General features: G+C 44.3%; 1 protein-coding gene across 5 annotated transcripts; it reads right to left on the bottom strand.

The window, feature by feature from the left end:
- Positions 1-127: 127 nt before the first annotated feature.
- SYTL4 (synaptotagmin like 4) lies at positions 128-20,943 on the bottom strand. Of its 5 annotated transcripts, none has more exons than XM_088151486.1 (17): positions 20,811-20,943; positions 14,467-14,632; positions 13,862-14,077; positions 13,069-13,178; positions 11,806-11,920; positions 11,222-11,335; positions 10,191-10,296; positions 9,771-9,861; positions 8,290-8,393; positions 7,481-7,567; positions 6,878-7,056; positions 6,398-6,500; positions 5,416-5,577; positions 3,394-3,496; positions 3,003-3,102; positions 2,261-2,469; positions 128-679 (listed from the first exon to the last, which is right to left on the bottom strand). In XM_088151486.1, the coding sequence occupies exons 2-17, from the start codon at positions 14,571-14,573 to the stop codon at positions 537-539; spliced, it is 2,049 nt and encodes a 682-aa protein (XP_088007612.1). In that variant the 5' UTR covers positions 14,574-14,632; positions 20,811-20,943; the 3' UTR covers positions 128-536. The 5 variants fall into 5 exon arrangements, with proteins under 5 accessions (XP_088007612.1, XP_007430188.1, XP_007430186.1 ...); XM_007430126.4 differs by lacking the exon at positions 20,811-20,943 and adding an exon at positions 19,090-19,108; XM_007430124.4 differs by lacking the exon at positions 20,811-20,943 and adding an exon at positions 18,330-18,405.
- Between the last annotated feature and the right edge of the window lie 1,049 nt (positions 20,944-21,992).

The raw sequence follows: 21,992 nt of genomic DNA, 5'->3' as shown, positions 1-21,992 counted from the left end.
GGAAAACGCATGGATGAATTTGATTAGCCCCTTTCTGCTACTTTCCAGCTTACAATATCCTTCAAGATGCAGCATTCAGGACAGCATCCAAGATTTCAAGGCGGTTGGATTTCCTGCAGCCTCTTGCAGAGTAGATCTGAACTTTATTTCAGTGACCCTTTCCCACTGCCTAGACAACAGGCAGCAGTGACATTTAAAACAGGATGTAAAAACACAGCTTACATCCAGAGGGCTTTTTAAAAACAAGGACAGCACAGGAAAGGGAGCGGGAAGGAAAAGGAAAGTGCAGAAAATTTTAAAAAACCACCAAATATAAAAGGCACTTTGAGATGCCGAAAGGCGCTCGTGCAATAACCGTTCCAATGACGTTGCAAAACGAAGATTCTCTGAAAGAAACATTCTCTTTAGAAGGAGCCTGTTGGAACAGCCATTGCAAAGCTGGCTCTTCTGCTGCATGAGCCGGACAGCTTTCTGGCAGCTCTCCAGATTACTTGCCTCTTCTTCGGACTTGATGGTCCAAGCAAGCAGGGACAAACCTATGGCCTCAACTTGGTCATGGTGGCACGAAGGGGAAGGGTCCCTTCTGCCCAGGATCCTGGGTACTTGCACATTTTCTGCCAGAGGTTTATCTCCTCTCCTGTGGAATCCATCCACTCCACAGCCTCGCCGTTACTCATTCCTGCAGAAAGCGAAAGGAAGGGTATAGAGAAGTCGGTGTCAGCATGCATCTGTTCAAATCTAGCAAAGGGGGTAAGATCAGCACCCATCCAGCTAGGATCTAGAGCTCTAGCCATGTTGCATAGAGGAAAGAAATGGGGATATTAGGTCTTCTGATCTATCTAGCCCACTACAGTCTTTTCTCACCAGCACCATCTCAAAAGTCTCGCCCATCTCCTTTTGAACAGTTGTGGGACCACAACAACATTGGCCTTGGACCCCTGCCTTCAGGAAAAGCAGAAAGTCAACCAAGTCACGGGCAAACTGGTGCTTTACTATTCTGCCTAGACAAGGTCTGCATTCTTTAATGCTGATCTTCAAATGAGGTCAACACAGCAGCATTAAAGTTCCCTTGGATGTTTCGTTCATTGCCATTGTCTTGCTGTTGGAGATGCAAATTACGAGTTGGAAGGTTGGCTCCTATGGTTTAGGCTTGTTCTCACTGCTATAGTTTGGGCTGAGTTTAGATGGTTCACTGTTTGTTAGAGATGCATACTTTCTTAGTTATATCCTAGTATTTGGAATCCACCAAGACACTAAGCACTGAGCAACTTTCACTTCCTTTTAGAGGAAAGAGCTAAAAGAATTATTATGCAACACTGAGAGGATAAATCTACATCTAATTTGTAGCCATTTATTTGTATGCATTTTCAAATCCAAATTAGCCTATTTTCAGCAAAAGAGCACGAAAGAGAAATTCCAGCCATTTGGTTAAACTTTTTGGAATTGTTTTGACATAGAATTTTCCAGGCCTTTGTTTCTTTTTCTCTTTAATATATGTATGTAATATGTATATAAACCTTTCTTTAGTTGGCTATAATAAAATATTTATTAAAAATGCTGGGATAGTATTAGGGAGGGGCTGAATAGCAGACTCCAGAATGGCCATTTCGTGTGAATCCACAGCATTTTTAAAAAATGAGAGCCAGGGCAGTGTAGGGGTGAAGGTGTGTGACTAGAATGGGGGGACCCAGAATCAAGTCCCCCCTCAATCAGGGAAACCCCCTGGGTGACTTTGGGCCACCACAACCCATCTAACAGGGTTGTTGTGGAGAAAAATAGAAGGAAACACTATATTTGCCTCTACAAAAAGTAGGATATAAATCTAATAAATAAATACATAAATCAACAAACACACACCCCTTGAGCCTGCAACTCTGGGGGACCCACGTTCCACTGAAAAGCATCAAAGAGGACCAGCGTGGTATAAGGATGAAGGTACTGGTCTGGCATCAGGGAGACCTGGGTTCTAGTCCACTCTTGGACACAGAAGCTGGCTGGGTGACTTTGGGCCAGTCCCTTTTTTCAGCCCAACTCACAAGGTTGTTGTTGTGGAGAAATAAAATGGGAGAAGGGAGCATATCTACATTATCTGGAGCTCTTAAAGGAAGGGCAGGATACAAATCTAACCAAAAAATAAATACCCCTACAGTCCATTCTAAGTCTGCCAGAGCTCTCACCTTCATCCCATTTTTTGAAAGGTGCCCGATTCAAGACTTCTGTAAGAGTAGTAGAACCTCAACAGATCCTGTTGCTTTCTTACCATTCCCAACTCCAAGCCGGACACCGCCCAAGAAATCATTGCTGGACAAAGGCTCCCGGTCCCACACTGTGAGTTCCAAGCAGATGTGGGACAACTGTTCTGCAGAGATTTTATTATAGACCAAAGTGTGGTTGTAGTGAGGGTTCAGACTCTTCTTCACCACCGGCGTCTTCTTCTTTGTGGTCTTGTTCCTCAGAGGTAGCAAGTACCTGTGGACAAGGAGGAGTCAGTGGTCCTTTGTGAAAGAGGCTCTTACGCTTGGGACTTGCCAAAACTAGTAGACCCAGAACCATGGGGCAGAATAGAATGCATTCTCTCGAGAATTTCTGCTCCGGCCGCAACACCCCGCTAGCTCTTAAGACCCTGAAGAGAAAATTCTCCGTGCTCAGAAAAGGATATTTTGCATGACTTGCAAAGTTCACCCCACCTTTTCCCTAGCAAAACCAAGCTAAAAGCTGTGCAAAGAAATAATCTGCAGAATTTGTGTAAGGTCACAGTGCTAGAGTGTATATCTTTTTTTAAACCAGAATCATTTTTTTTTCTGTTGAATATTCCAGAGTTTACACAGCCTGGAGCCAAGGACACTCATTCAGCATCTGAGCATGTGCAGTGCCAACTCTGACAGTTATATAACTTACATCCAAGTAGCCACTATATTCAGGTCAATGTTCAAGACAACTGCTCCAGTCTCCCATTTCCTCTCTATTTGGCACTCATTTAAAACCTCCTTCCATTTGCTCACCCCTTGACAAAACTGTCCGACGTCCCACCAGATTTGGCTGCAGTCAAGTTCTTGGCCTCCTTGATCCAGACCTGAAGTTCACCACCTTCTTCCTTTTTGCCTAACAAAAGACCTTGGTGAGAAGGGTGAAGAGCAAGAACCCCAAAATAAAACTTCCAAAATAATTTCCTTGAACCAGGAGAGCATATACGTCCCTAGCTAACCAGGGTATAAAATCTGAGACACAACAAATCGGTCTTTCACAACCAAATAGGTCACATTTCTACATCTCATGGGGAAGAAGAAGGTTTGTGTTTGACCATCTGGAGCTAATGAGAAACAAAGCGCATTGCCACAAAGATGGCTTTTGTCACATCCAAGGAAAAGCTGTTAAAACTTTCCAAGCCCTCACCTTTTTTCCCATTTCCTGTACCAAGATGTTTAGCAGGTGGGACGAACTTCAAGGACACCACTAACTCGCCTTTATCCTGAGGAGCAGCTGCATCTGCAAGGTTCTAGAAGAAAAAAGGGCAATGCCCTAGATTAACTGCACACAGCGCAATTCCTGAATGTGAAGTTATTGCAATCAATGTAGTCCTGGCCAGGATTTATCCTGAAAGGAAAGCTACATATGAAATGTGGCAGAAGGGATTATTCAAAAGTGGAGCTTAATGGGAGATAACATGGATGGGACATTAAAAGAGGTTGCAAAGAAGGATAAGTAGTGACTTTAGAAAATGCAAGGAAGGATTGGTCCAGAATATATATGCTATGAACTCTGGCTGTTCAGTGCCAATGTCACCATTGGCAGACTAGCTTACACAAACAAAACGTACAGAAACTGTCTAAGACAGAACAAAGTCCAATTCATAAAGCCTCCAAGTGGCTTTCCAAAGCTGAAAGATGGGGAAGATCTACACCTAAAGAAACCAAAGGCCTGTGGAAACAGAGCAGCCTTCTTTGGCACCAAAGGATGGTAAAATGAAATGCCAAAAAAGAGCCCCAGTAGAGCTTCACCCAATTTGGTGTCTACCTCCAAACCACCACTCCCATCATGCCTAGGCTGCATGGGGCTAATGTCTCAGTGGGGACGAATGCACTGACTCCATGCATACGTTATGTTAAAACGTAGGTGTAGTCATGGCTTGTTAACTAAGCCACATTCTACTAGGCTATAAGCTGCAATTTACAAACAAGAATAGCCAAGTTAGTGCAACGAACCAAGCAACACTCCAATACATGTTGTGGACAGAGGTCCATAGAAATAAACAAAGATTATAATAAATGCCTCTCGGCAGCACCACGGGTATGGAACAGCATAATTCTCCAGCTGTTATTTGCTGCTTTTCAAGCAAATATAATCAGTTTTCCCATGTTTGCATTATATAGCTCAGACTATACCTCCTGGGAGATTTTCATATAGCACAGGCAAAGAAAAGAAAAAACAAGGGAAGGAAGAAAACAATTGATTTTAAAATGCACTGGAGCAATTAGAAAGATTTTTAAGGTGCCCAAGTCTCTTGCTTGAATTGTGAGTTGTAATCAAAACCCATAACAGTGAATCCAACAGTCAGTCATTTAGTCTCTACGGTGACAAAACTGGTTTGGCTGCAATAGGCTAAACATGGCTACTCTTCTGGCAATAATCATACCTAAATGATCTGAAAAACAAGTCTCAGCATTATTCAAACCAGTCTCTCGGGTACAGTTGTTCAAATGACTGGACAGAAACGGGCACTTGCAGACGAGTTTCCCCTACAGTAAAAATAGCTTGTTCACTTAACCAAATCAGCGGTACCCATCCTGGATATGACATCACCAAAAGGACTTTTACCAACGTCCGTTTAAGGCAGAGTAGAGGAAACATAGAGCTTAGGCATCATTTCCTCAGCATTCACTAGATTCCCTCTTCACCTCACTTAATATTTTTAAAAGGATACTCACAATTACAAACAAATTCAGCGGGAGGCTGTCCTCCTGACAAGCAAAACACCAGCCTTCACCATCACCATTAGCTCCAAGAACCCAATAATGGCTCTTTGTAAATGTGTCCATAAGCCCCAAAGGAAAGAAAAAGGTAACCTGGGATAGTAGGGAGCATCTTGGAGAGACTAAATATGCTAGAGAAACTAATGAATCTACTGGGAAACTCTGAGATTGGCCATGCCTCTCATGGCTGCCATCTAATGAAGGTATCAGGCATGCCCTCTCAAAATTTCATGTGTGCCCATGGTCCTAAAATGCCAATGCAAGGGCTACTAATTTTGTTGTGGCTTTTTTTTTTACACCTAACACCCTTGTGTTTTCTCACCACATCTGCAATGGTAGAGAGCTAGCAACTTTGAAAGTCCATCGCATAACTATCTTCCAGGAACACCTAAGACTCACGTTACTTTGGCACCAAAGAATAGGATCTCTGATACACGTGACTGACCTTGCCATGCAGGGGGAGACACTCTTCCAACTGGTTGTTGAAGTTCCAGGCGTCCATAGCAACATCCACCTCTCCCAAGAAGTTATTCCGTCCAAAGCGGTCATGATGCCAAACAGAGAACTGTAAGGTTCTGGTTAGCAGAAGGGACTTCTTGATCTCATACTGTGAGAAGATGAACCAAGAGGATAGTCTTCACCAGCAGCATCTCAAAAATTTGAGCATTTTTTTAAAGGCTGGACAAAACTTTGACTTGGAAATAAGCTTGTCTTTGTCACCAGGCAAGTGACGTGTATCTCTACATAAATCATTGTCCTCTACTGTAGGCATTGTTGGATTACAAACCCTGGCATCCCAAGTCATTGGCTGGCTAAGGGTAATAGGTTTTGCAGTCCATGGGTTGTGCACTCCTAGTTTACACATCATATTAAGCCACAGTTTGTTTAAGAATGATTTGTCTGACAAAACGTTATCACCTGGGATTGTGCATCATGCTAAGCAATAAACAAAGCACACTGGTGATTTATTAACCATTGATTCATGCAACACATTAAGTCAGAACCAAACAAGCCACATTATGACTAACATGTTGGGTGACTCCAGTCCCAGACTTCCACCACTGGACATAAATACTGCCAAAGTCCCTCTATCAGAACATACAGTGACCAAAAGGAGAGGAAAAATCTTCCTCTTCTCCTACAGCCCAGAAAGCATCCGTCTTGACCCAATTCCACGCAGTCCACCCAGCTGGAACAACACAAAGCCCATGTTAGATGGTCCCATAAATCTTACCACATTTTGTTCTGGTTCTACTATGACTAACCACAACCCTGGATTTTCCCACAAACTGACAATCCTTCCATCTTCTAAGACCCAAGACTTGCAGGACATATAGTCTACTTGGTTCTTCATCAGCTGGATGCAAAACTGTAAGAGGGACAGTCTCTGGATGGGAATGGAAGGGGTCTAACACACACACACCAACCTTTAGCAATTCATTGTAAAGGGGATTGACAGTGTTACGTTTGATGGTGGTTTTTCGCTTTCCTTGACGGGACTTGTCTGGCAAAAGGTATGTCTTCACGTATCTGCAAGAGACCAAGAGAGCAGATTCATACCCAGTCTATCATCTCCCAGTCATTTTGCAGCAACACTGTGGAACGCACTGCCCTGGTTCACATAAGCCATAGTTCGATGAATAAATCACGGTCAACTATATTCACCTATCATGCTAAGACAGAAAGCATGGTTTACAAACCACAGCAGCTGATTCACACAATACAAAAGCAAAGAAACCACAATCTGGGGTAGCACATTGTCCAAACATGGTTGCAGGCTGGGCCTAAAAGCCATTTCTGGTGACCCCAATTACACCTGGTGTCACATCTTATGTGAAAGGCAAACGGGTCCCATCCCACCAACCTTCCCCCCATCCATTGCAGTCCTTTGCCCGATGGACACATACGGGTTGGAACGCTTCTTGACTTCATCAGCATAGGCCAGGTGGCGGCACTCCTTCACATGGATGAAAAGGGCCTGCGTCTTTTCTTCGTAGCTCAAGGAGAAAGCAATCTCCCCCGTGACGTTGATGTTGCCAAAGTCACCTGCCTCACTGTAAATGCTAGCCAGGCTTCCCAGGGTGCTCTAAGAAAAGTCAGGAAAAAATGGAAGAAACAAATGTTCATAGTCATCCCCTGGAAAACACGCCCAGCATAATTTTCAGCCATGGCACCTGTTGATCAGCTGTTGGCCTCAGCCTTTGTTTCCATCTCTGCCATTTTAAATCTACTACCTCTTGGAACAAGAAGCAGACTTCCAAAGCAGAAGCCAAAGAGCAGAAATAGGCAATCTGAAATCTGCCAAACATTGCAAGATGACAATTCTCATCAGCTCCAGCCAGCAGTCAGAGATAAGATGGAGCCCAACATCCAGAGAGCCGTTAGCAGCTCACTCCTGTCCTACATCAGCAACACTGCACTTCCTCCACTGAACTAGGCAGGAAATCAGCAGCAGGAACTTCCTCTCCTCTGTAGAGTCCAAGGTGAAAGTAATTAGTAGAGAAACTCACCAAGGATGTGCCACTGCGCAAGCTACTTCGGGCTGCCCTTCTCCGATGAATTTCAACTAGGTTGTCTATGTCTTCCTCTTCCTCCTCCTAGGAAAAGCCCATATACGCACATATGCATCTCCATAACAACTGAAGGAACTCTCAACATGTTGTGACTCTCTCATCCCAACAGCACGTCTTGTGGATCCAGCAAAAGTTCAGTGCTACTTTGTTTATAAGGCATTAGAGTGTGACTTGCATCTCACACCAAACCATGGTTCACAGACCACAAAGGCTGGATTCACAGACTTTGTTAGGCCCTGGTGTGGTTTGTTTAGTTTTGTTATTCAGCTATTTAGGTTTACAGCTTAGCATTATGTATGGCTAGGTCATTATGCCTTATTTAATCATCTGAATGTTTTAAAAAAGCTAAAAAGTTGACTAAATGCAATCAGTGGCTGAGTTCTTTCATTGCACAAAGCCATGGTTTGTTTCAGCTATAACTTGTTAAACAGGCCCTAAATCAGCCTTCCTCCAACTTGTGGCCCTCCAGATGTATGGACTTCAACTCCCAGAATTCCCTGACAAGAATTCCCTGATCATCACAGTCCTTGTTAATAATTCTAGAACTTGAACTCCACACAACTGGAGAAAACAAGTTCAAAAATGGTTTCCACGCACTCTGATTTCCCCACAACAATGACTAGGTGCCCTAAGCCTACAAACCACATGGAAGCTTCCTACAATGTGTGAGCACAGACCAGTACTAAAAGCATAATTTCTCAGGAATGTCCTCACAACTTTGAAACTTCCTCCCTTTCAAAGCTCACCGCTTCAACATTGAGGCCTGGGACTGACTTGCTCCTGTCTCCCAGAATTCCACTTTCATTGACAGCATCCTCTGGCCGGAGATCAATCACAGACTTCGTGTATTCTGTAGAAAATAAGATAGGATGTCAGAGAACCCACGCATTTTAGCTTCATTGAGCTGGAAAGGACATTGACCACCCCTCAAAACCAGCTCTGTAACTTACAGTAATGTTATCCCACACCTTCAGCGCATCCTCCAGGCAAATGTTGCTCACCCATCTGCCTTTCTAGAAGACAGCTAAAAAGCAAAGCTCCAACCCATCCTAACAATTGGCTTCATGTCCTGAATATACTCCCAGTCAAGTTAATTGATTTATTTATAAAACGTATGGATCTTTCCAGTGTAGCAAGGCTCCGGGCAATAGTAACTGTCAGAATCCTTGCAAGATTTAATAGTAGATTGTTATGTTGGCTAGTTTAGCAATTGCTTTTTACATGCTGCGGTTCTGCCATTGTCAAAGGGGAGGGGGAGAAGGTATGGGAAACCATTAGAAGCAGATGGCTCCTTATCACAGGCGCTGGCATGCTCAAGGTCGTACCAGCAAGGGAATCAGGAGAACAGGAGGTAGGGGGGTGAAGGAGGGAAAAGTAAGAAAAACAACTTTTGGCGCACTCAGGCTCAGTCTTAGCAATGCTTTGGAACTGTACACTTGTTCTCAATAAATGAACTTTCTTTTGAATCAATACTGGTTGCAAGGAAAGTTACTGGATTTGGGATCAGCTGGTGGCAGATCATTACAGTAACAAAGACAGTGCAATACAACCGGTGAAAAATAAATATATTAAAACGAAAGCATGAACATAGGCACATTGACCCCTTCTTTTTAAGCCACTTAAAGGAACTTCTAGAAGCCATGCTGGGAAAAATCATCCCAGGATCTCAAAGAACTGTTGCTAATCAGAGGAGGGACTATTTTTATTCATGTTATTTATTAGATTTTATAAAGTAGAGGAACTCAGGACAGCATACATTCTTCCTCCACTATACTTCCCCACAACCACCACCTGTGAGGTAGATTGGGCTGAGAGGGAGGGACTGGCTCCTAGTCTAACACCTTCACCACTATATCACACTGGTTATCAGCACTAATATAGTCTGATGATGCAATATATTTCTATTAGCCTTTCCCCCAAAGACCACATGAGGAATCTCCTCAGTTCCACAACCTGGGGTGCCCAGCAGCTAGCTTAATGACCAGGAAAAATGGGAGTTGTGGGTCCAGCTCCCACATCTGGAGAGCATCAGGTTGGAGAAGGCTGGTTTACACAGTTCCTCCCACCCAGTGTTCACACCAAAACCCTGGAAGATAGAACTGGATGTAGAAAAACAACTGACCCAAAACTAACAATAAAAATGGGTGGCTGGCTCAGAAGCTGAACACAGATCTTTGCAGTCTAAAGCCCAACCCTCCCACCTACCCAGCAGCCCTTTCTACCTTACCTGAAGGCCTCTGAATTCTCCTTGGATTTTTTTTGAACAAGATTTCGTTTTCATCAGCTGAAACTGCACCCTGCGTCTCCCCCAAGGCTTCCTAGGAAAGGATAAACCAACTTGATGTGATAGGAGCAGAAGCTGAGTCACTACTATCCTGCATTGCAAGCGGAAATACAAAGCAAACCTACTGCCCAGAGACACATTCAGCCACACACACCTTTTAACAAGGGCAATCGCAGTCTATTAAGTCCCAGCTAGACCCTAATTGCCCTTATTCTAGCCAAAAAACATGTGCCAAGCGGTATATCCCAATGCTCAGAGATGGAATCTTGGAAGAAGAGATTTCTGCCTTCCCCAGAACACACGCATACATGCTCCCCCAGGAAGACCACCAGAACTTGCTATTCAGGCATCAGTTAAACATACGCTATCTGAGTCGGAGTGAGGAGTCTCCCTAGAGGAAATGGGAAGGGTTAGGCTGGAGACCTTGGACCCTGAAGGGTTGAGACTTTTCATCTTCTCTTGGCGAGGGCTGCAAAAATAAAAAACAAACAAACAGAGAATGCAGGATGAAATATCTTAGATCAAACCGAGATGTCCATCTGGCTCAGCTTCTTAGTTCCCCAGGGGGACCAGATGTTTCCAGCAGAATATCAAGTTACTGCTCTTATTCCATCTTGGACACGAAGGTTCCACTTTTGGCTTCTTGCCATGATTTGTATCCTGCTTCCCCAACACAATATGATCCCAGGATGGCATTCATTAGAAACCAATCCAGACATGAAGATACAAGTTCAAAAACCTAACACCACAATAGGGAAACAGAACCTTAAAAAGTAACCATTTAAAAAAAATAGAGAGGACATACAGAGAAGAAAACCACTACTTCTTGTTCAGCTAGCATGGCTGACAAGAGCCGCCTAGAATTAGGAATCACCATCACTTGTAGTGGCAGAGAATTCCATAGCTAAATTGTGAGATATTTTAAAAATTTCTCTTTCAATTATGGGATCTCCTAATCTTGCAGCCCTCCTCAATTTCACTCAAATTTACATAATGAAAGCAGTATGCAGTTTAGCATGATGTGTTAATCTAGTTAGATATGACTATGTTTGCACAGTGTACTAACCAATGTTTTATTTAATTGTGGTTCACTGAATCATTCCCAATTAGATGCACAATTAGGTTCACTGAATTATGCACAATTGGGTTTACACAACATCTTAAACAAACCAAGATTGCAAACCACATTGGCTGAAACCAAACATTGCTAAGCCACCAATAATCACAGTACTTTATCTTAGAGGGTGGTGTGAACTTAGTCTACCTATGTTGGGGGAGAATTATGCTTGCAGTGGTTTTCTGTCTGTCCCACTCCCTTGCTAACTAAACCTTCCTTGCACCCCTCACTCTTCCTCAACAGATTTAATTGACAAGATCCCTGAGGTCTTTCTGACCTAGATCGAGCAGAAGTGGGACCAGAGATCGGACGCAAGCCATCCAGGCTCATGTTCTCAGTAGATTCCGTGTCACTCTTTGGATCCCGTAGCTCAGAGGAATCGGAGATCAACCTGGAAGAAAACAACCTAATCAGATCGGCAGCAAAAAGAACCCAGATCATCATGACCAAGTCCAACCAGTCTGTGCAACTTTATCAATCAGGGACCACACAGAAAGAGAAGCGATGCTGCTAAACGATCACTCCCAGCATGTCTCACCATTAGCTGGGGTGGCTGGAAGCTGTCGTTTAACCACATCTGGAGAGAACTAGGTTGGGGACAGTTGATTTGTAAACCCCTCAATTTTGTTAAGTACAACAGTAGCCATCTGTTTGTGATCTTCACCACTATCACTGGCTCTGAAGATCCTAAAGAAACATCCTGCAGCAACAGCCCAGCTCTCCATGAAAAACCAGCAGATGGACTGGTGGTGGCACAGACCTGCTGAACCATTTATTCTAGGCACTGCGAGCAAGGGTGCAAGGAGCAATGGATCTCAGATTGCGCAACCCTCCTGGAGCAATGCGGGGAGAAAGAATCACCTGGGTTCCTTGCGTTGCTGCTGAGGACTTTTCCGGGCGGCTTCAGAGGACCTTTGGGGATCATTGCGTTGGGCTTTCTGAAGAAGAGCTTGGCTTGCTGTCTCTCTTTTGTTAGCTAAATGACCAGAGGAAAACAGTTGTCAACACACAGGCCAGAAACCACATAGCACATTAAGTCATTATTTAAATGTGGGGTACTGAATAACCCAACGTTGGCTGGGTTCCTACATTGCAGTAAGCCTCCAATCCCAGTTTACAAGCTGCAAATGGCTGCACTCCTGCAAGACACTAAGCCAACAGCAAACAAACCATGTCTGACTCTGCTCACAGAGAACACAACACTCCAAACCTCCCCACAATTAGAACTGAGAAACTGGAAATAAGGAAGCTAACACCAGTCACCCCATATTCATCACAGACACCCTCTGCATTTGGCAACCTTCTAGGCTGTGCACCTACATTGTGCTAAGCTATGGTTCGTTTCATTAGAGGTTACTGAATGAATTATGATTGGCTGGGCTTGCAGATATGGGAACACAAAGCCCAGCAAAGTAAGTATCTGGGTTCCCTGGATGAGTGAACCCAAACCAATCATATCGGGCAACTAGTTTTCTCCTTACATTATTTAGAAACTTGAACTTGCAGGTTTTGAATTGCTCAGATACCTCCCCCAAGATGGGGCTAGAAATGGTCAGCAGGTAGGAGTGCAAGGATGTCATCGACAACATGAGCAAGAAAGAAGAGCTGGTTTTGTCTGGAGAGATTCAAACGGGATGAAAATGATAATTGCCAAATAAGGAAGAGGACTAATATCTAACCCAGTGTTTCTCAACCTTGGCTACTTGAAGATGGGTGGACTTCAACTCCCAGAATTTCCCAGCCAGCCATGAGTGTTTCTCAGCCTTGGCTGCTTGAAGATGGGTGGACTTCAACTCCCAGAATTTCCCAGGCAGCCATGCTGGCTGGGGAATTCTGGGAGTTGAAGTCCACCCATGTTCAAGTTGTCAAGGTTGAGAAACACTAGTCTAGATTGTAAGTGCTGCAAGACCAGATTGCATACAGATTGAATCCAATTGACAGCATCACGATCTCTAGCAGCAGCTACCAAAAGCTTTAAAAGAAATCTTAGAGCATTAAAGGAATTGGCAGGGAGAACTTTATATACATTTCTGAAATTATAGCTACTTAGAATTGGAAAATACTGGACTTTTATTCCAGCTAAGAACCAGAGTCAGAAAGTGCTTTCAGACAAAGAAGCCCCACCCTGTGGTTTGCGCCGAAGAGATATTCGGATGATGTCACTGCCCAGTCGGGGAGCAAAGCGATGCAGCCTTTGATCATAGAACCAGTCCCCAGTGGATTTCTTCAGCTCCCTGCGGGGGGGGGGGGGGGAAGAGAACCACAACCATTTCTAAGAGTATCAATCACCACCCCACCCCAAAGTCTGTTTGATTAACTCAAGTGTGACATGTACATTAGGTGAAATGACCATGCAAATACCATCATGGGATAAGATCTAAGTGTAGGACAGGGGAAACCTGGCCTGGTCCACATGAAATGGATCACCCATCCCTCTCAACATTCTGCAAGTCCCTCAAGACCTGGCTATGTGATCAGGCCTGGGGATCCCAGGGGACCAGGGAGATTTTGCAATGGCTCCCTTATTAATATTATCCCCTCCTGTTTTGTGGGCTTTTATAGTTATTTTTACCTGTAATTGTTTTTTATGTATTTATTCTTTTTAATTATTGTATGCCGCCCAGAGTCACTTTTATGCGAGATGGGTGGCTATATAAATACGATGGAGGGAGGGAGGGAGGGAGGGAGGGAGGGAGGATGGATGGATGGATGGATGGATGGAATGGGATGTACTAGAAGACCCAGATCCTAAGTTGAACACCAACCAGCAGCATGATGGAGCAACTATCCAAAACCAGGCTCAGAAGCTGCCTACGGCTGCTTTCAATCTACCCCAAAGAAGTCCGTGCATGTGGATTCCCAGACTCTATACAACCCCAGCCACAACATGCAAAGTCATGCAGGGGAGCAGACTCACGCCTCCTTGGCACAAACTTTGCAGCGCCAGCAGCTGTCAGCACTGTAGGAGCGGCAGTCACGACAAACCAGGTGATTGCAACCCCGGCAGGTGTTGGCTTTGGGGCTGATCCGTCCCAGGCTCTGCTGGCAACGCGCGCAGGTTCGCTCACTGTACCGCTGGCTGCCCCTCTTGGCACCTTTCCTCCGGATGTCCAGCAGCTCATTCTTCAGGCGCCTGTTGGGAGGAAGGGCAGAAAGGGAGAAGAATGAGGGAAAGGGCTGACCTCACAAGGAGAGCAGGTTTGGATCCTCACACAGTTCATCTTATTTGCTCCCATGACCCAGATGCTGGTTGATTCAGCTCAGATGGAAAGAGCCTAAAAATATGGATTTGGAAGAAGATAACAATAGGGGCTTGGACTGTATCATTCAGTTTACAGAAGAGTCAGGCTCTTCTGAAGGAGAAAGATGGGGTAGACCTACTATAGGAGAGTTTCCTGCCCCAAGGACCATCTGCTTCCCACTCAGTCTCCTAAACTGAGAATGGCAACTCAGGAGTCCCTTTTCCCCTCCTTACCAGCCTCAGAGCCTTGGGCAATGATCCAGTGTTGGCCAACTCCTCACCTAATTCTTCTCTCTTCCACTTTCCGCAGTTCCTCATCTCGCTGGAGAACCTGAATGATGAAGTCCCTCTCCACCTCTGAGAGAAAAGACAGGTCTACCGCCTCCATCACCACCTCCAGCTGGAAACCCACTCCTTTCTCTTGCCTGTGGGCTTGACCTCCCAAATCTAGAAGAAAAACAAAGAGTAAAACATGATTAGGAGAGACACAAGTGGTCCATTTAACCCAGGGACATGAGCCACACAAACTGTATTTCTGAAGGCAATTAATCAACTGTACTAGTCAAGGCTGTGCCAAAAACTATCTCGCAAATTCTCAGAAGTTTTCTTTGCTTTTGTTTTCCCATCTAATTCTCTGGAACAGTGTTTTTCAATCTTGGCAACTTTAAGACGTGTGGACTTCAACTCCCAGAATTCCCCAGCCAGCATGCTGGGGACTATCCATGACTACTACTACTACTACTACTACTACTACTACTACTATTATTATTCATAGTACTATTAGTTAAAGTAGCATTTCTTAAATTATTTTCATACAATAAAGGTTTGAGGGTCAATGAACAATCTGAAATTTCATAAACCCCTGCTTTAGACATACAGTAAATATGAACATGCATGTTCCCGACTACTTTTTAGCAGATCTTTTCTTTTTATTTTTTATATCTTTTTTCTCCATGCATCATGGATTTGTTACACGGTTACTTGACCATGTTTATCACAGTTCAATAAAAAATATAATTTAAAAATGTATGAATAAAAACAACAGCTGAAAATAAGTAGAAGTCCTTGCTATAAATCACTGCATTGCAAAACACTTCTAGTCTGGGTTCAACCAGCCACGCCCCACCTCTCTTCCATCTCTTCCCTAAGCAGACACTGACTTTTCTATCGCTGCTATTCCTGCTGGGGAGTATTTTGAGGAATTCAAGGCTGTCCACCACCTATTTCAATGAACCTCGTGTTCCCTTTTATCATACCTATCTTTTCTTTCTCAAGAGCCTCGTTTCAATTACATCACCGCTATAACTGAGTTTGCTATGAGCCAATAATAAAGGATAAATCGTTCTACTGTATTTTAATTCATATTTATCTTTTCCATAAACTGCCCAGAGTCATTTTCTAACGAGATGGGCAGCGACACATTTGATATATAAATAAAATTAAATAAATAAATATGATCAAAGTGTGGGAACAAGCAAGGGAAACACCCTTCTGAGAACATTCAGATATAGCACGGATTGTATTATTTGCTGAAAAAATAATTAGACCCAGCCGAAGTCCAAGGGACGTGAAAGATGAAGTTTTAAAAACCAAGAATCCATCAGCCAGATGATCAACAGCTATTTTGGAGAAAAAACTGGGAGCCTGGGAATTCAAAACTAGTAAAGTATTTATGCCCTTGACTATCATTTATAGCGCATGGCATTTGATAAAAGGGCACGGGAGAGATTTGTAACATTAGCAAATTAAGTACAGCAGTTATTCATGCAGTAATATAGAAGGGGGGTCTACAGGAGTGACCAAGTCAAAATAAGGTACTTTCCAATCCAGGAATGTGATTCCAATAATCCACTAACAAACAAACCCCATTTGGCTTAGCCAAGGTTTCAAACCCAGCCGCTACATTCTGCCAACCACGGTGCGTGGCTCCCCATAATGTGTGAACCCTGCTATGGCAGACTAGAATTAGGTTTACTACAAGCCTCTCATTCCAAGCAGACTTAGTGATCCCATCAATGTCTTCCAAGCATTCCTTATTCAAACCAACAACCAACCAACCTTGGTTTTCCTAGCAATCAAATTCCAAGATCTTGCCCAAAGAAAACAGAAATCCAGTTCATCTGCACCGTTTTTGCCTTCGCCCCAGTGCTCCACTTCAATTGCCAAGCCATCTGTCCCTGAGGAGCCAGCTTCAGGCAGAACTCCAAGACTCAGGCCATCAGAAGGAGCATTATGGGCTGTGTGCTAATGGCTGGCAAACAAGTCAAATGCCCAGACCTGCTGGAGCAGTTTACAAAGAGATAACAAGCAGTCAAAATATGAATCAGGGACCCTGCCCACCTCAACCCCAAGTCACTGAGAGGTGGAAAAATGAGGTTTAACCAGCTAGGAGAACTTTCTGCTTCTAGCTGAGTCAAAATTCCTCAAATTTCTCTAGTTGCACCTTCACAAAACTGTGTGTGGAGCCATTACTGGGGGGGGAAAAAAGCTGAAGGTTTAGCATTTGGATGCCCTGCAAGAACTTGAAGTTCATGAACTTGTGTTAGGCTTCAAATGACCTTCACAAAGGAGGGGCACACAGTCAGCTAACCCTGCTCCCTTATGAGCTATACGCATTGAGGCATGCAAAATTACATCTGGGTGACTCTTCTGAGCGCTGCTGACATTTTACTTTCCAAACCAAGATGAGGCTCCGTAGAGAACAACCTATCCTGACCCCAAGTTTGAGAGAAAGTTCTTCAAGGGAAGGAATATAGAATTACTTGGACATTATAAGAGTTGAAAGTATTTCAAGCTCGCTTTCTAAATGTACAGTGTAGCTTGTTTCATGCTCAGGGTCAGCAGATTCACCCTTGAAACAGGATGTTCCACCCATTTTTGCACCTGCAATGGCTCCAGATTAAATGTTTTGCACAGCCCTCAACTGTAAGGTGTTTGTTGTTGTTGTTTTAATTCATTTCTATCCTGCCTTCCTTCTTGTCACCCCCAATAACATTTTATCCCCACCCTACAATTAGGTGGACCATTGACTTAAACCTGGCTGTCCTCAGTCCAAACCCAACCTCTGAGCCACTACACCCCACCACATCACACATGTTCAAACTGATTTGTGCATGTCTTTAGGAGGACTGTATGAGCAAGAAAGGATCCTAGGGAATCAGACCACAGCCTTTTCCCACAGCAGCCCACCATATGATGATATTCTACTGGTGCACATCTCCTATGGCTTTATTGTTTCCCCTATCATGGTTTATTCTGTTTGTGTATGTGTAAAACCACTATGACAAGGAGCCACTGATAGCCTTATCACATCCTTCAAAACAGTCTAAACTGGTGGTCGTCCCCCATTTCCGGCAGGAGCGCATGATCCTTCCTGCTAAGTATAGTGCTAGAAGGCCAGTTCAACTTCTTCTCATCAGCAGCACGGTATGCGGATACCATCAAGTTTCCAAATGGGATTCAGATCACAACAACAACAGGACTGAAACAGGCCATAATCAGGAAGGCAACATGCCAGCCATCAGCACCAAACAGCAGCCTTTCACCCTGTTCTCTACCATAGGAACATTCTTAGATACACAGGCCCAGAGATACTATGAGTTGGACGGCTGAACTGCACATAATGAGAATAGGAAATATAAATTGAAATAATAATAATAACAACAACAAAATCCCCATCAGTCCATTGCCAAAGGCAGCTTTACTTGGAACAGCTTATATCCTGCGACGATACCTTTAACACCATCAAACAACATCTGCCTATCCCAGGTCCTTGGGAAGGACTCGATAGGTGGACAAAAATGCCAAATCCAGTCTAAACATCTGGCTGACTGTGAAACCAACCTTAATAATAATACCACCGATGGGAATAAAGCACGGTCCCAGTTTTTGCAATAAACTGGCAGTCACCATGCCTGTTTTTCCAACATGCAATACATTTACAGACAACAACCATCTGTACCCATCCTCACATATAAATACCCAAGTCATAATTCTGCCTTCAGCATCCTATTTGAACTGAACACCGAAAGACACCACAAAATACATCCTGAAGTTCAAGAAGCTATTCCAAACTCGGTTTGAGCTTCTTCTCAATCCCCAGCCCAGAGTGAGCACACAACACAATGTTTATCTTTGTACATACACACACGTCCCAGTTCAGCTGTCACACGCTTTCTCAGGAAAGGAGGAAGAACAGCTAAGAAAATAGTCCTTCTGGCTTCCGAAAGACAAACAGCGCCTGCGAGTCCAAGAAAAGGTCTCCACCTCTCTTTTCTCCACTCTCTAAAAGGGCCAGCACACAAAGGCATCAGATACATACTCTCAACTCCAAGGAACAAGTCACTACAGTCCAGAAAGCTGGAACTAGCTAGGTTTACTAGTTTGGGATACTGAAAAGAGCCCTGAAATTTCAAAGCACAAACAGGGTGCCTCCATGGAATTCTGTGATTCCCAACATTAGCAACAAGCAAGGTGTTAATCAAACAAATTTACTAGCGTCCAGTGTGGGTCACCCAGCCCCACCAACCCCTCTTGAGAAGACAGGGTACGCAAGAGCAGAAAAAGCCCCACTGAACAGCTCTTTTAGCAGAATAGTCATCCAAAATGCTAAAATGTGGTTTATTTAACTTCGGTTATGTAAACAAACCAGAATTGCTTGGGTTCACACCACATGCTAAATTAATGTTTCTCAACCTTGGCAACTTTAAGAGGTGTGGAAGGAAGGAACACCTCTTAAAGTTGCCAAGGTTGAGAAACACTGTGCTGAACCATAACATTAAGCCACTGTTTGCATATAACAGCTGGGAGCACACACACCCTGTATTAAGCTACAAACAAAGCAAATCCATACATAGCTAGCTAATTTATTCTGGCCCTCAAACCTCCTAGATTTAATAACCAACCTGGGTTGGTGCACTACTGTAGTCTCACTCCAGTTTTGCAGAATTTTAAGCAGCATCTCTTCAGCACGCCCAAAGTCTCCTCAATTCAGATTCAGCATAAATTCCTGCTTGGGGTCATCCGATACAATATCTTCCCTGAACCACATGTTTCCAAACGTACGGCTGACCTGCAATTCTTTTGGCGAGGCGTGCCCCGCAGCCAGCCACATAAATCATACTCTAAACGCCACTAAGCCGTCACACATTTTGGTTGGCATGGCAAGTTCTGCAGATCTCCCACTGTGCTTCACTAATCATGATTTGTGATCAGTGCGACAAGTGATCTCAGTCACATATTCCAAAGCGGCGTGAGAGACAAGGCTGAAATTTAATTTCAGGCTGCCATAGGCACATACCTATATGTTTACATGTGCGTGTACAGTATAGTTAATGGTCCAATTTGTGATTATAATGTATAGAGTTATAGTCAAGCTTCAGCACTAATCCTGGTCTAAATGGAGGCCTGCTATTCCAGTCCAGGAATCAGGACACACTCAGGAATATTTGGAAGGGGGAGGGAGGCAGTAAGCAACATGAGATTTTTTTAAAAACACATAAATGCTGCAACTTGCTCCCTACAATGACTTCCATGGAAGAAACGCTCAGGTTCTGAAGAAGTTGGGGCATAACTCCCACGAAACCTGTGCCTCTGAGCTTACACAGAATGCCACCCCCACCCACCCCACCGTGCTATGTCCACCTACCCTGCTAAGCCTCCCTTTGCTAAATCAACCACCCTGGCCAGGATTCACCCAACAGGCTAGCCACAAACCCCTCGGGCTCAGCTTGCTGGAGTCTGCAGGCCACCCTTCCCAGCCCATTTTGGACCCGGGCACTCCACGGCCCAAAAGCGAAGGGAAAATCTCCCACCCCACCCGGTTTCGAAGGAGACTCTGCCCCGGCTCCCGATTAGTTGAGCCGCAGGGCTGAAAAACCAACAGTGAGGGCGAAGAGCTTTTCTTTTCTTTTCTTGTATAATTTTACAGAAGATTTAAAAAAAAACATACAAACTAATCTAAAGTAAGAAAAAGAAAAAGAAAGAAATCAGAGAAAGAGAGCTGAAAGTGCAAGGAAGGAAAAAGAAGTAAAAGAAAAATAGGAAAGAAAGAAGAGACAGAAAAGTGGCTTCTGATCTTCTCTGCAGCAGCACAAAGATAAATTCACCTCTTCCTCTAGGGCTACCATGTAACTCTCTCCTTTCCATAATCTCTCCTGTCTGATCATCAAAACCATAAATCCTAAATTGCGTTTCTTTCCTGTCTCACGCAAAAAGCCCATCAGGGGAAGGGCGAAGGGCTTTTCTTTCCTTTTCTTGTATAATATTATGTATAAGATTAAAAAATATATACACAAACTAATCTAAAGCAGAAAAAGAAAAAGGACGAAATCGGAGAGAGCGAGAGCTAGGAAGGGAAACCAAGTAAAAGAAAAATCGGAAGAAAGAAGCGAGAGACAGAAAAGGGGCTTCCGATCTTCTCTACGGCACCACAAAGATAAATTCACCTCTTCCTCTTAACTCTCTCCTTTCCATAATCTCTCCTGTCTGATCATCAAAACCATAAATCCTAAATTGCGGGGGGGGGGGGGGGTCCCTGCTTCACGCCAAAAGCCTATCAGGGGAAGGGCGAGGAGCTTTTCCGAGGAGGAGGAGGAGGAGGAAGCAACCGGGAGAAGCCACTCACGAGCGAGTCCCTCCCTCGGAAAGTCCGGAGCCCGAAGGCGGGGAGAGCGGGGACCCGCACCCGCCGCGCCCCGCGGACTCGCCGGCTCCAGCGAGGACCTCCGCGCGGCCGGAGCAGCCCCGAAACGCGCCCTGACCCGAGGCGGAGTCCGCGCCTTAAAGGCGCCGCGCTGCTCTCCGGCAGGGCGCCCGGCGCTGCCGCGGTCGCGCCGCGTCCCCCTTAACGCGGGCACGCTTTGAATGCCCCCCCCGGGGGTCAGCGCTGGGGCGGGGGGGGGCTGCGGGGATAGGTCACCCCTTGAGCCCGCTTTGCTGTGGTCGGCTCTTCTGTGGGGTGTTTCCCCTTCTCCGGGGACTGGAAACCCCTTATGGGCTTTTTGCATAAAAATAAAAAAAGTGAACTTCTTGGAGGATTAGAGACTACAGCAGTGTTTCTCAACCTTGGCCGCTGGAAGATGGGTGGACTTCAACTCCCAGAATTCCCCAGCCAGCATATGCTGGCTGGGGAATTCTGGGAGTTGAAGTCCACCCATCTTCCAGCGGCCAAGGTTGAGAAATACTGGACTAGACAAAGAAGAGAGTCATGATGTAACTTTAGAGAGAGGTTAAAACATAATTGTACTTATACAAAGAAGAGAGTCATGATGTAATTTTAAAAAAGTATTATCAACATAATCTATTACAACAAGATGTTTAGAAAGGGATGTTGATATTTATTGTTCGTTACTTTAAATGTAGAAAAAACTTTTTTGTATAAGAATAGATTAAAAAGAGAGAGAGAGTCATGATGTAACTTTAGAGAGGTTAAAATATAATTGTACTTATAACTGCTGTGAGGAAGATTGGAAGCCATTTCTTTATGCCTTCATATGTTTCTCCTTTTTTCAACTTTCTTCTCCTTTTTACCTTATTCTGCTTTTAGCTTCTTCTGTTATTTCTCCCTTTTTCGTTTTCTCTATTCTGTTTTAGTTTGCATTAGTTCTCGCGACTGCTGTTAAAACTTTTAATAGAAATTATATATTTAAAAAAACCTTTTCCCTTCTCCTCCTCATGGTTACTGGAAGCTGGGGCGGGGGGTTCGAAAGAGAGGCGTGCATTAAATGGGTCGTGTTCCCCGTCGCTCAATAGGCACATTCGAGGGAGCGCAAGTCCCCTTGGCTTACTTTCCCAATGAAGAGGGAGA

This window comes from Python bivittatus, unplaced genomic scaffold (assembly GCF_059951505.1).
Source record: "Python bivittatus isolate LINGU-HERP-01145 unplaced genomic scaffold, Pbiv_v1 ctg000670_np1212, whole genome shotgun sequence".
In the NCBI taxonomy this organism is placed as follows: Eukaryota; Metazoa; Chordata; class Lepidosauria; order Squamata; family Pythonidae; genus Python; species Python bivittatus.
This window is presented reverse-complemented; position numbering and strand designations above follow the sequence as displayed.

Bases quoted from the DNA above. Each gene is read 5' to 3' on its own strand.
- SYTL4 (XM_088151486.1), bottom strand. From the start codon at position 14,573: ATGGAGGCGGTAGACCTGTCTTTTCTCTCAGAGGTGGAGAGGGACTTC. The intron at 11,921-13,068 runs GTGGGGCTTCTT...CTGGTCATTTAG, and splicing joins TCTTCGGCGCAAACCACAGG to CTAACAAAAGAGAGACAGCA. The intron at 2,470-3,002 runs GTGAGCAAATGG...CCTTGTCCACAG, and splicing joins TCGGACAGTTTTGTCAAGGG to GTACTTGCTACCTCTGAGGA.